The following is a 13,226-nucleotide window of genomic DNA, read 5'->3' as shown; positions in this document are numbered from 1 at the left end:
ATATTTTTATTAAATCTTTTATTATATAAAAAAGGTTTTTATTATAAAATTATATAAATTAATACTAATTAAATATTATTACTTATTTATAAAAGTAACTATATATTATTATTCTAGTCTTAAAGACTAATTAATAGAAGTTATTTTAAAAGAAACTATATTTTTATTTATAGTTTATTATTTTATTTAAATAAAGTTTAATTTAATAATAATAGTTTAATATAATCTATTATAGTATCCTTAAAGGATTACTTTATTTATATTATAGTAAAAGAAAAAAAAAGATATTTAACTATAAAAGACTAACTTTATAGTTACTATAAGTAGGTATTAATAGAAAGTTAAATTAAATTTTATATATAGAAGAAAGACTTAAGAGAGTTCTATAAAATAACTACTATATAGAAATAGAAGTTCTTCCTATTATGTCTATACTTTAGACTATTAGACTAACTCTTTAATTAGACTATAGTCTAAGCTTTTATATTAGGATACTTAAATAAGTATATAGTAATAAAGAATTAGAGGCTAAATTATTAGAAGATAGACTAGTAAGACTTACTAAGTAGTTATAATATAAAGTATCTAATAATCATAAAGAAGCTACTCTACCTAGTTAAATAGAGTTTATATTAGAGCAAAGTAATAAAAAAAAGAGATAATACTATAGATGTATACTTCTCACTTATAGTGTAATGATATAGGTTTTACACCTAGGTCGAAAGTTTAAAAACAGTAAAAGAATACAGCGAGCGCTACCACTAGAATTCAGAGCAGTCCTTAAACCACAAGCCTATTACACAATACATGGACTGTCAATCCCACAGTACCAGCTTCAAACATGACATCATTATCGCCGCTCGCGCAAACTGGCTCAAAGGCGTACTGATGAAGTCTATTAGCATCTTTAAGCCTGTACTAATCATCAAAGATGAGGCGAAACACACGCCAAGGAAGCGTGTTTGATAAGGCATCCGCGCCAGCCCCGCTACGGACTCCGAGCCCCGGAGTATCACGGGCAACATTATTGACTTGCTCTGTAACCTCATCAGGCAACCTTTACAACCTCCGGCCAATAAGCGGAATCCGCCGTATTACTCAAAAGAGTTAAACTCACTGGAATAGCTATCTTGATACGGTAGCTATGCATACTCTCGGGTCCGGGGTAGCGGTAACCTGCCGCCAAACCTCTATGTCACCACAACATGCACTCGCGATTCCTACACAAAGGTCCAGCAAGCAGGCGATATCTTTCCTCTTACCAAGGTCGCAGAAGTCGCAACCGCGCTATAGCTCCCTTCCCTTCACAACATTCCACGCGCACACACATGATGGCTGTGGAATGTACAGCCAGATCTGCCCAAAAGAAGAAGCCAGAGCCTCGAGTGCGGTACTCAACCTCAACACCGACGCACATTTACTGGAATCTTTATCAACATCCATCAGCGCTCGAGATTGCGCCAATTCCGTCTACTGAATGGCTACAACCACAAGAAAACAGTAAGCTGTGCGGCAGTCTCGCCCCACTATCTCGAGGTAGTCGCAATGATGATTCCAAGAACAGGGGACAATCTCTGTCGGACCTGCCGCCAGAGCTGCTTCTGCATCTTGCACGACTGCTGCCAATCGCAGACAGCTACAGCCTCGCGCAGACATGCAAGCACATCGAGGGCGTTCTCCACACGTACATTTTTCAGCACCAAGGCGAACGCCTCCTCCACTGGGCCGCCTCAAGCGGCAGGCCAGCCCTGGCGCAAAAGGCTCTAAAATACAAGCAAAACATAAACATCAATTTTATCCTACAAAATCGTACGCCATTGGCAAAAGCCATTGAGAGCTGCAAGCTACATGATCAACCCGACGGCGATTTCGTTGGCGTCGCGAAGACCCTATTGGGGCGCAAGGACATAGACTTGACGAACGAAACGAATGGGATCCCCATACTGCCGACGGCAATAGCGAATGGTGTTTATCCCGTTGTCCACCGCTTTCTGGAAAAGGGGATCCAGATCAATGCCTTTCTCGAGAATGGTATGACTCCACTGATGGTTGCCGCGCAGACCGGCCAGAAGAACATGGTCGACTTCCTTCTTCGCAGGGGCGCGGACATGAACCAGCAAAGCACCACCAGCCACATTACTCACTCCTCTAGTCGGACAGTGCTGGCGCAAGTCCTTAGTCTCGTTGCCTTTCCCTGGAAGCGACTAGATGGCGATTTCGCTGCCGTCGCGCGGCTTCTCGTGGAACAGCAAGACATAGACCTCACGGATGAAACAAACGGTATACCGATGCTTGAAAGGGCAATATCGAACGGCTTTTACCCGGCTGTTGATCGGCTACTCAAAAAGCAGCCAGCTGATTACGTCAATGCTGTCTTTTCCAACGGCCAGACTCCTCTCACGACGGCCGCACGGCACGGCCACAAGGACATTGTCGACCTGCTTCTCCGCAGCGGCGCAAACGTGAACCAGAGAACTGGCGCGGGTACGGGGCTCCACGACAGCGTTTATTACTCAAGCCTCAGCAAGGGTGGAGTACGTGGTGATTGCTGGACGGCCCTTACCATGGCTGCACGATGCGGCCACGATGAGATTGTTAGTCGATTGCTAGAGTGCGAAGCTATCGATACAGACGTCATTTCAACCGAAACCGACACGACGATGCCCGTTTCGTCGCCGGGCAGTCTCCTCGGCATGCTTAAGCAGGAGTGGTACTACGAATGGCAAAACAACACCTCGCAGAAGCAAGGACATGCACTATTCTGGGCTGTGGTGCAAGGGCGCGCTCGCTGCGTCCTGGCTTTGCTACAGTCCGATCGGGTATCCGTATCCGCAGACGAGCTGACCAGATTGCAACGAGTGGCAAAATCTGTACAGCTAGGAGTGGGCGGCGCATGTTTTATTGTTTGGATGCTGCGAGAATGCAAGGACGCCAATGGTGCAAGTTCACGCCGTGCTAGACTCCGCGATGCTACTACTGTTGAGCGAGTGCTGGCTCAGCGTCAGGGAAAGGAGATTGGGCGGTGCCAGACAGGTCGCACGAGGCCGCATCCCGATACGTAGCTGCTAGCAAGCCTGTAAGATAAATCGACGAGTCAGAGTCGATTGATACGGTACATATAAGAGTTGAGTCTGCCAAGTGGGAGTGGATTGCAAATGAATCAATAGTGTTTCTTGGACAGACCCCGTGCGCTGTGGCTCGCGCGAATACTCTGATTAAGACTCACTCAAAGACATCGCTACATTGCTTCAGTATTGCGGTAGTATCACTCTTGTCAAGTAAAACAGTTATTCTAAAGTGTAGCTATATTTGAATGTGCCTAGAAACTACAATAATTTCAGTCAAATCGAATGTTGCTCTATTAAACTCGGTACTCCATCCCGAAGAAAAAGTTGCTGACAGAATTCAAGTGAGTGGAAAGCCTCGTGTAGGCCAGTGGGGAGTGGCAACCGCAAACTCCTGGTCAACCACCAAAGAAAGTACCGCAAAACGCACCGTGTGGCGAGCATGGTAGTCTAGCTGCTCCTTTGAGTGAATGCAAGAATCAGACACCGATGTGCCCGTTACTCGTCCGTCTTCTCCGTGGACCCATTCGACGGCCCAAGATTTCCCGCTGCGGCTCCGTTCGGGGCTGGCGCGTCCGTCTTCGCCATGGAACCAGCGGCTGGCGCTGGCTTTCCTCCTGGGTGTCCCAGAGGTCCGTTCTGGTCTTGCGCCTTTCTCACGCTTTTCCACTCAACTGCCAATGCCGCTGCAAATGCCGCTGTCGCTGTTGCAGCGCCAATAACGAGAGTTTTGGTAACGGCGCTGTTGTATGCGTCAAGCAGTGCCGGCAGCTCCTCTGGGCTTGCATGCTTGCGCAGATCCGTCGAGCCAGAGTTGAGTATGTCGTTAGAGTTGGTGAGTCCTCGCAGACCAGTTTTCAAAAGGTGACTGAAGATGGACTGGCAGGCGGACAGGAACACGGATCCTCCAAGCGACTGAGAAAAGAAGATAAGGGAGATGCCGATGGGTGCATCCATCCTGGCCAGTACTGTCTGCGGCACCAAACCTCCGGCCGTCATGCCGAGGCCGGAGCCAAATCCCCAGATGACCTGATAGCCGATCCACATGCCGTCTGACGAATGTGGTGTGAGGGTAGTCAGAAGGCCAGCGCCGGTTGCCATCAGGGCAGTGCATGCGAGCATGAAGGGCGCATAGTATCCGACCACTTTGGAAATGGCAAACCCGGACACCAGGCCAGACACGCCCGACGGCACGACAAGAGCCAGCATCATGACGCCTGATCGCGTGGGCGAAGCAGCTTTAATGGCTTGGAACCAACTGCCACGTCATTTGTCAGATCAAATTCAGACTGGAGTAATGAAATAAGGGCACACTTACACTGGCAGGTAGTAGATGATGGACATCATAGACCCTGCAACAAAGGCGGTATACAGACAGGCTGCGGCCATGTTTCTTTCAAGTATGACTCGCAGTGGTACGGTTGCATTGTCCTTTTGCCACCACTGAACAAACATGAAGGCGACGAGCAGAACAGCGGCCAAGATGAGGAGCGCAATGATGCGGCCATTGCTCCAGCTATACTCCGACCCACCCCATTGCAGGGCAAGGAGTAGGCAGATGATGCCCGGGATGAAGCAAAGATTGCCAATGGGGTCCATGCTCTTGACCTGGTCCTTCCACGGAGTTCCTGCCTTTTTTGCGGGCGGCAGCTTCAGCACGAGGAGCGTGACGACAATGGTCAACGCGCCGACGGGCAAGTTGAGGAAGAAGCACCACCTCCAGCTGCCGTGCTGCGTCAGAGCACCACCAATCAGCGGACCAACGATGGACGCCACGGCAAAGATGAAGGAGACGATGCCCGAGTAGATGGGCCGCATCTTGAGCGGGACGGTGAAGAAGGTGATAATAACGCTGCCGCCAAAGATACCCGAGGATCCCAGGCCGGCGACGGCTCTGCCGACGATGAGCGTGACGGAGCTCTGCGCAGCGCCGCAGATGGCCGAACCGACAAGGAAGATGCCGACGGCGCTCAGAAAGACCCATTTGGCGTTGTAGTAGGCGTAGATCTTGCCGTAGACGAGCTGGAATGCGCAAAAGGTGATGAGGTAGGAGCTGCCATACCAGCTGATGTCGCCGACGCTGTTGAACTCATTGGTGATGGTGGGGATCGCGTTGACGACAATGGTGCGGTCCAGCGCCGTCAGGAAGCTGGCGAGGTAGAGCGAGATGATGTTGGCGTAGAGCGGGAAGCCGGTGGGATACTCGACGGCAGGGAAGCCTCCAAAGCCACTGCCGCCTGCGGGTGGTCCCTTGGGGGCAGCGGGCTTTGGCTTTTCGATGTCTGTGTTTGCTTCTTTGCCCATAGTGACTGCTGCTGGCTGGTGCTGGGCATTGGGGTTCCAGGACGGTGCAGGTGCAGCTGGCGTTTCGAGTCCTTTTCCTTCTTGGGGATTGTCGTCGGGCGTTGTCGCCATGACGCGCTGGATGAGCTGAAGATCAGGTGCACGTGCAGACGAGGAGATGTTGGTGGGAAGCGGGCGAGAGAAACGCCTCCTCTCGTCCCCGGGCAGCGAGAGCTTTCATGGATGGCGTAAGGCGAGTGGGCTAAACTGGCCAATGCCCGCACTAGTTAGAGTCTCCTCTTCGCCGTTAGATGAATTTATGGGTTCTCTCGGGCCGATCTAGCCGTTTCGCTTTCCGAAACACCAATTACGGGCGTCGCAGCCTGACAGCGGCTAGTTAGCGGGCAGCCCCTGCAGATGGTGTACCCACAGCGTCTTACAAAGTCGATGTCCGGACAAGGTACTGTAGCAGCGGCGGCAGTAGGGACGACAGTCGTCCGAACCATGGCACTCCACGTCTTAGCGACAGATTCCGACATCTAAAACGAATCGGAGTGTAATTATCCTGAATAGGAGTTATGTACGCCAACGTAATTGAGATCTTGTGTCTTTTGTGCCAAGACAGCCTGGTAAATCAATGAGTGCATACACAGTAGGTAGCAAGAATAACATTGTTGCAGCCTCTCCCGCTCTGACAGTGCGCCTGTCCAAGTGCGTTTGTTCGCCCGCACCAGCACCTACTCCGTCAAGATTCAAGATCACCACGTTAACTCTGCATCACTTCATTCTTCGTTCCTCTAACGGCTCCCTCATCGGCCCCTGTCCTAAATTCCAGCAGCCGTCAACATGACATCCGCCACCGCTAACACACTCAGCCCAGCCCATCTGTTCCACGTCGGCGACACCATCGCCGTCGTTACCGGTGGTGGTACCGGTCTCGGCCTCATGATGGCCAAGGCCCTCGCATCTGGCGGCGCCAAGGTCTACATCCTCGGCCGTCGCTTGGATGTGCTGCAAAAGGCCGCCCAAGACGCCATGGCAGAAATCAACGGCAATAACTCGACCGGCAGTGGCAGCGGCAGCAGCAGCGGCAGCGGCAGCATCGTGCCTCTCCAGTGCAGCGTCACCTCCAAGGAAGAGCTCCAGCGAGCCGTCGACCACATCGCCGCGCAGGACGCCAAGATCCACCTCCTCATCAACAACGCCGGCATCGCGACTCCCAACCTCGAGCCGCACCCGCAGCGCCCCAACCCCAAGTGGGACGTCAAGCGGATGCGAGATTTCTGGTTCAACAAAGCGTTCGAGGACTACGCGGCGCTTTTTGAGACAAACACGACGGCGGCTCTCCAAACTTCGTTTGCATTTCTCGAGCTGCTTGACAAGGGTAACCAGGCGCGCCAGGCAGAGATGGAGGCGGCGCGTGGACCCTCGTACCACGGGCCACACGACTTTGTGAGGAGCCAGATCATTGCCATGAGCAGCGTCGGTGGTTTCGGGCGCGACAATTCGGCGTTTTGCTACGGGGCTAGCAAGGCGGGCACGACGCACATGATGAAGAACCTGTCAACGTATCTGATTCCGTGGAAGATTCGGGTCAACGTCGTCGCTCCAGGATGTAGGTCCATACCCTCCCTCCCTTTGCACAGATGGCCCCAAAAAGAAAAAAAAAAAGAAGAAGAAATGTTGCTAACTCGGTTCTCAGATTTCAACACGGAAATGATGGGCACCTTTTACAAATCTACAAGAGGCAAACTACCCCGGTCGATTGCGCCCGAAGAACGGTTCGGTGAGATGCAGGATATCGGGGGCACGATTGTTTGGCTTGCGAGCCGTGCGGGGTCGTACTGCAACGGCAATGTACTCTTGATTGATGGCGGCTACTGCGCGGCCCATACAGCCACTTATTAATTACACTTTCGGTTACAGTACGTTGCATGATGAATGGAGGAGCAAGTTTAATGACTGACAGGGATCGTTGGGGCCCGGCCCGAGCCACTAGCTACATGTCGGGACCGAGCACCACTGTCGGGACCGAGCCCACCTGTCGGGACCGAGCCCACTTGTCGAGCACGCGCATGTTTTCACAGAGTACTCAGACGGGAGTGCCACCACCAAGTATATGTTAAAGTAGAAACTGAGAAATGTGATCGTGACTTCGCTTAATCCTTCACATTCAGACACTTTTATTATCTCGAAGTACAATTCATTGTAGTTATAATGACACTGGGAATGAAGGTTTAGTTAGCTGTAACGTGCAAAGTCGACGCGTAGCCGCAGGATACGTGGAGACGGAGAAGGACATGTAGGCAAGCTGTCGTTTTCGATATTAACGCAAAGAAAGAAAGGGGGGGGGAGGGGGGGGGGCGGTCGCCCAAAAGGTACTACGAGAAAAAAACTCAAGATGCGCCCTATCAGTTGAATTAATCGGTCATGCAACTCGCAGATGGTGCATGGCCCGCAAAGAGAGAGGCCTTACCAACCCTCCGGGCTCCTTACTCACCAAGCCTTCACTCCCAACACCAGACAAGCACATCAAACACAGTGACAGGCCATTACGGAGGTTATATAAGTCAAAAGCGGCTCCTTTCATTATTATTTTTCACGCAATTCTATGTTCAAGACACATTTTATGATGCACAATCATCCTTCTCCCCTTCTCTACTGCTGCTTCACTTCCTTCTCATCCTTAACCCCAAAGAGCTGAGTCCGCGCAGAAGCAAGCCTAGGTATCACAGGTGTCACCAGCGCAGTTCCTTAGAAAAGTATGTCGTATTCTCCACTTACATGGCAAACATGCTCTTTGGCTCCGGAAAAGGTCGATCCACCTTCTTGCCAAAAAGACGCGCCTGCACCAGCTCGCTCCCCAGCGCCGTCTTCAGCGGGATGACCATGTTGATGAGCAGCGGACCAGGCATGCCCATGTACAGGTGCATCGCCGACATCATGGCCAGGCTCATGCAGAAGCCCTTGATGAGGGCCCTCCACTGCTTGTGGTCGTACTCCTGCACGGAGATGGACGTCTTCTTGGCAGCGTCTTTGTCTTTGTCTTTGTCTTTGTCTTTGTCTTCGTCTTTGCCGTTTTTGGTTTTGGAAGCGGGCTCTGGGACATCTATAAGAACACTCGTTTCTTTGAAGACGGCTGTTAGGTCGGGCTAGTTGCCGGGGAACACGTATTCGTGGGGAGGGAGGAATTCAGCACAAACCTTTAGAGTTGTCGTTGTCAATAGAGCCCTTTGTGTAGGTGTAGACGAGGAGGACCAAGACAGTGCTTAGGGCGTAGGCGATGCGCATGCCGAGGAGGACTTGGGGGATATGGAAGGGGACCTGCTTGCTGGCCCAGAAGAGGCTGGCAAAAAGGAGGAAACCGAACCTAAACGCCAATATTAGACTGGATTGATGGCAAAAGATTCTTCGTTTTTTTCTTTTGATTCTTTTATTTTATTTCATGGTGGTGCCGCACATACACTGGATTAGCCATGATTGAGGGCCTGCGTGAGGTTAGTGTACAGTAGTGTGGCGCTGTAGTCGAGGATGCAAGTAAGGCGTGGGTGGGATTGGAGAGAGGGAAGGCGAGTAAGATCTTGTTTCGGCGGGCGTTTCTCCAAGAGAGCTTCAGAAGGGCCGCGTTAGCTATTACCTTTGTGGTGGCCTGTCGTAAGAGGAGCGGACACTCCCCGGGCTCGTTCCTGCACTGCGATCAGCTTGCGCCGTGGTATCTCGAAAATACCGATCAAGTTGGGCAGCTCTCAGCACGGACTCCGAAGACGAAGACCGCCCAAGGCTTCGCCGGCCGGCCGGTCGGCTACTGCATAAGGTAGTCTGCTTACAGTGACTTTGCTAGGGCTCAGCTCAGTGGGTCTACTACCTTGTATGTACCTATGTACCTACCTACAGTACTACCTAAGGTAGTACCTTGTAATCAGTGAGTTGTCAAACCCCCGAAGGGTCTTACGCCGGCACTGCTGCAACAAAGAAGAAAAACGTGTACAGAGTCGTGATCACACTCTTACTAATATGACTTACGCTTGATTGGGTCCAGCATGCACTACCATGGAGAATGACAGTACTGTACGAATTCAGTGCGCGCGGGTAGACTAGAACAAGCCACCATGGGGACATCCCCCCCCCCCCTTAACTCTTTCGCCAGCTACCCGCCGAAACAAAATTTGCCCCTCCTCTGTCCAGCGAAGCCCAGCCGCTCGACTCGCCCAGTACTATCACAGCACCGAGCAGGTTGTCGGCCCTCAGTACTACCACCTAAAATCCATACTAAAGCATTTAGCGACACGAAAAACTGTGGTCGTGATTTATCCGTCAATCAAAACTACCCCCGAAGTCTGAAAATACATTTTATCGTAGTTATGGCGGTGTTGTGTTGAGGGTCTAATTTTGTTGAATTTTGCAGCAAAAGGATGAATAAAAAACCGAGGACTGTAAATTTGTAGCTAACGGCTCGACTCATGGCTGATCCCTATGATGAGACAAATGACCGATCTTGACCAAGTGGTAAAGAGACATGTGAAATCGAATGGAATTGAGTTTTTCAGCCTTTGTAGTGACGTATGGTAAAAATTTCCGTTAAATACATCTTGTAGGGTAGGGAGCTGGTAGCCAAACCCTTTATAGACAACTGGCGTCGTCGCTGCCATTCAAAACCAAAGTCCTATTCATCAAACAAACGTCCGTTTCAACTAATAAAAAACTAGATAAATCAAAGGAGGTTATCCCCATTCAGTTGAATTTGCGACTAACGGTGATATTTGTACGCTGCGTTGTTAGCAATAGGACGCGGGCTTTACCAAGCCTCACTGGTCTCCGCTTAAGCAGGTCTTTGAAGCCAACACAGTATATTTTGGCTAATCTCTTGGGCAATATGCATGATAAATTGCGGTATATACAGAAGAGCTCGTCACTAGAAACAGGAAAAATGAAATAAAATATAAACTACAATAAGAGTCTAGTACTGCGTCACGCCCCCTCCAACTATCCGATTGACAGCCTCACATTTCCTTCTCTCGGCAAAAGGCATCCGCCTCACGCCGCTACTCGGGCCCCCAATCGTCCTCAAAGTAATCTGTCTCGGCTCTTCCATTTTCCACTGCTCCCCAAACAAAAAGGGCCACTCATCATCGTCGCCGTCGCCTTCGTGTTCATGCCCCTCTACCCGGGGCGACCCAGCCGACGCAAACGCCGCCCAAGTACTCGCCATCCAGCTCGCGAGCTTTAGGTCGCGCTCCTCGCTGATAAAGTACGAGGACTGCAGATTATTAAAAACGTACGGCACGTCAGAGAAGTGCGCGGCGCCCAGATACGCCCGTCCTTTGCTCTCCATGACTGGCGCAAAGGCCGACTGGTTCAGCTCGTAGAGGTAGATGTTGGGGGCGCCGGCCAGGGACATGTGCGCAGCCTGCGTGAGGAGCGGGCACGCGACGGTGGCGTCTCGGACGAGGCGGGAGAGGGCGCACCACGCGGTGCTAACGGCTTCGTGGCACTCGTCGCGGGAGGCATGGGGACCATCGAGGTAGAGATACATGAGCTCGAGGGCGGAAGGGTACGTGAGGGTAGGATAGCGCTTCATCAGCCAGCCCGCCGCATCGAAGGTGGATTGAATTGCTATGGGCGTTTCCATGGTCCCTTCGTCCACATCCCAGCCAAAGAGGAAGTCCACGTCTTTCACGAAGCGGCCTTCTTCGAATGCCTTGGCAGGCTGCTCCGGAACCATGGTTCCATCAACGACAGGGCCACTAAGGACGTTATTGTTAGCCTCTAATGCGTACCGAAACAAGACCTCCATTTTTTCTTCATTTCTTTTTTCAACTTACAATGCGTGAAAGCCATTAAGGGGATCAAACTCGTAGGCTACATCAAACGCCGTCTTGGTGACTTGGTCCATCGAAAACTGTCGCAAGCAATTAACGGTGTACCAGTACTGAGGACTGGCAGCGATGCACCCGAGCTTGGCAGCCACGGCGGCGAAACTATCCTTAGACGTCTTTGCATTCCCAGGCCAGGCTGACATGGCCGATCCGCTCTGCGCAACCACGCGTCGAAACGGCACATTTGCTGGAGCGTTTTTGCCGGTAAGGAGATGCAGTCCGATATCCGACGCGCCTGTATCCTCGCCAAAGACCGTGACATTGTCCGGGTCGCCGCCAAAGTCGGAGATGTTGTCCTGTACCCACTGCAGCGCGAGCGCCTGATCGTGAAGCCCGAGATTGGTGAGCCCGTCCTCGAGGAGGCTGTCAGAGACAGGAAAACCGTAGATGTTGAGGCGGTAGTTCATGGCGACGTAGAGGACGGGGTTGCCGCTGTTGATGGACGCGCGGATGAGCCCGACGGGGTCGTAGGCGCTGTCGTACACGGTCCCAACGAGGTGGCCACCGCCGTGGATCCAGATCATAACGGGGAGCAGCTTCTTCTCTGCGGCGGCATTGTCGGTTTCCACGGCTGGCCTGGAGATGCGCAGCGTCAGGCAGTCTTCGGAGATGTTCTTGATGCGCGTCCACGGGTCCTGCTTCAAGGGCTGCTCGGGCTGGGGACAGGCCGCGCCGGGCTCGGTCGCGTCGACGATGGTGTCGGCCGCCGGTGAAAAGGGAATTGGATGACGGAAGCGCTGTTCGCCGCTGGTGTCCTGACCGTAGGGTATGGACATGAATTGTTCGATCTTGCCATCTTCGGTTGCGGTGCCGATGTACGTGATGGGGACTCGTTCGTTGGTGACAGAGGGGCGCTTTGCTTGGGTGAGCAGCGCCAGTGGCAGCAACAGCAGCAGGTGCGTGGCTCGCATTTTGACCGAGGGCTGTGTGATGGTTGAGAGCAGGGAAATTGTCAGAAATGACCATGTGTAAGTTTCGACTTGACTAAAATTTGAAGCAGCCGACGACATGGCAATCTGAAGTTGGCTCCCGGGTCCCTCAGCCTCGTCATGATTTGATTGGCGTTGTCCCGCTGGTCGTAGTTAGGCCGCCATTAAACAGCCTGGTGACTGGACGATCTTCAGGGCTCTGTGGATGCCCTCCAGCTGCTGCAGGGCCAGAGCAGCGAGGGGGTTTTCGGGGCGGGGCGGGTGGGGCTTCGGAGTCCGGAGGGCTGGCTGACCCTTCCTCAGCCTTATCTCCACGTAACATCGCCCTTTTGAGCCCGTTTACAAAAAGCTTCATCGACGGGTGACCCCCACTTTAATATGCTGTTATCTTAAGTGGGGGTACCTAATGTGCTTGATGTGCCTCGAACATTGTCACGGATCTTAAGCCTAGTGGTGGCTAGCAGCGCTGTAGAGCTAAGTTGCTACACCGATTGCGTGATAGCCGGCTCTCATCTACTGTTCAACCATGGCCTATCTCTACTAACACTGGATGATCTCTCTCCTATAACTACTATTTATCCTTAATACAGTCTATAATATTAGGTAGCTAGATCTTAGTACTACTTAGATTTTAGTAAGTTATTATAACTATAGTTATTAACTATAAGACTAGATAAATAATTTAAAAGAAAATTTAAATAATATAAAAATAATATTTAGAAATAAATAAATAATTACTATTATTATATTATACTAATTAGGCTAGTCTATCTATCTAATACCTTTAAAAGATTAATAGTAAAAGAAAAACTAAAGTCCTTAGAGGAAAACCTTTATTTCTACTATAAGTAGTTATTAGCCTTATATTAGTTCCTAGTAGGGTCTAGTATAGGCCCCTCTTTTAATCCTTAGGTTTTTATTTTTTAGTCTTATCCCTTTTATTATTTCTCCTCCCCCCTCTCTAATATCTTCTACCTTATTATTACTACCTTCTTTAGTTATATAGACTATATTAGGGTTAAGGTATTCCTAGTCCTCTCTATTATAGAGTATAGGTGCCTAGTTAGGGGGGG

At 50.9% G+C, this 13,226-nt stretch overlaps 5 protein-coding genes across 5 annotated transcripts; 2 read left to right on the top strand and 3 right to left on the bottom strand.

Annotated features, from left to right (window-relative positions):
• Positions 1–1,205: 1,205 nt before the first annotated feature.
• Positions 1,206–3,062, top strand: ISF_09611 (Ankyrin repeat-containing domain protein; the record flags this gene model as incomplete). Its single annotated transcript, XM_018853212.1, has 1 exon — positions 1,206–3,062. One exon carries the CDS (start codon positions 1,206–1,208, stop codon positions 3,060–3,062), a length of 1,857 nt encoding a protein of 618 aa, XP_018699601.1.
• Positions 3,063–3,563: 501 nt separating this feature from the next.
• Positions 3,564–5,480, bottom strand: ISF_09610 (Major facilitator superfamily domain, general substrate transporter; the record flags this gene model as incomplete). Its single annotated transcript, XM_018853211.1, has 2 exons — positions 3,564–4,323; positions 4,384–5,480. The coding sequence occupies 2 exons, from the start codon at positions 5,478–5,480 to the stop codon at positions 3,564–3,566; spliced, it is 1,857 nt and encodes a 618-aa protein (XP_018699600.1).
• A 714-nt stretch (positions 5,481–6,194) lies between these two features.
• On the top strand, positions 6,195–7,256 carry ISF_09609 (short chain dehydrogenase/reductase; the record flags this gene model as incomplete). Its single annotated transcript, XM_018853210.1, has 2 exons — positions 6,195–6,963; positions 7,051–7,256. The coding sequence occupies 2 exons, from the start codon at positions 6,195–6,197 to the stop codon at positions 7,254–7,256; spliced, it is 975 nt and encodes a 324-aa protein (XP_018699599.1).
• Positions 7,257–8,006: 750 nt separating this feature from the next.
• ISF_09608 (Inorganic phosphate transporter Pho88) lies at positions 8,007–8,826 on the bottom strand (the record flags this gene model as incomplete). The annotated part of the gene is made up of 4 exons (XM_018853209.1): positions 8,007–8,070; positions 8,133–8,487; positions 8,552–8,718; positions 8,813–8,826. The coding sequence occupies 4 exons, from the start codon at positions 8,824–8,826 to the stop codon at positions 8,007–8,009; spliced, it is 600 nt and encodes a 199-aa protein (XP_018699598.1).
• Positions 8,827–10,305: 1,479 nt separating this feature from the next.
• ISF_09607 (carboxylesterase family protein) lies at positions 10,306–12,135 on the bottom strand (the record flags this gene model as incomplete). Its single annotated transcript, XM_018853208.1, has 2 exons — positions 10,306–11,092; positions 11,171–12,135. The coding sequence occupies 2 exons, from the start codon at positions 12,133–12,135 to the stop codon at positions 10,306–10,308; spliced, it is 1,752 nt and encodes a 583-aa protein (XP_018699597.1).
• Between the last annotated feature and the right edge of the window lie 1,091 nt (positions 12,136–13,226).

This window comes from Cordyceps fumosorosea (genome assembly GCF_001636725.1).
Source record: "Cordyceps fumosorosea ARSEF 2679 chromosome Unknown scaffold_58, whole genome shotgun sequence".
NCBI lineage: Eukaryota > Fungi > Ascomycota > Sordariomycetes > Hypocreales > Cordycipitaceae > Cordyceps > Cordyceps fumosorosea.
The sequence above is the reverse complement of the archived record's forward strand: the minus strand, read 5'-3'. Positions and strand labels throughout refer to the sequence as shown.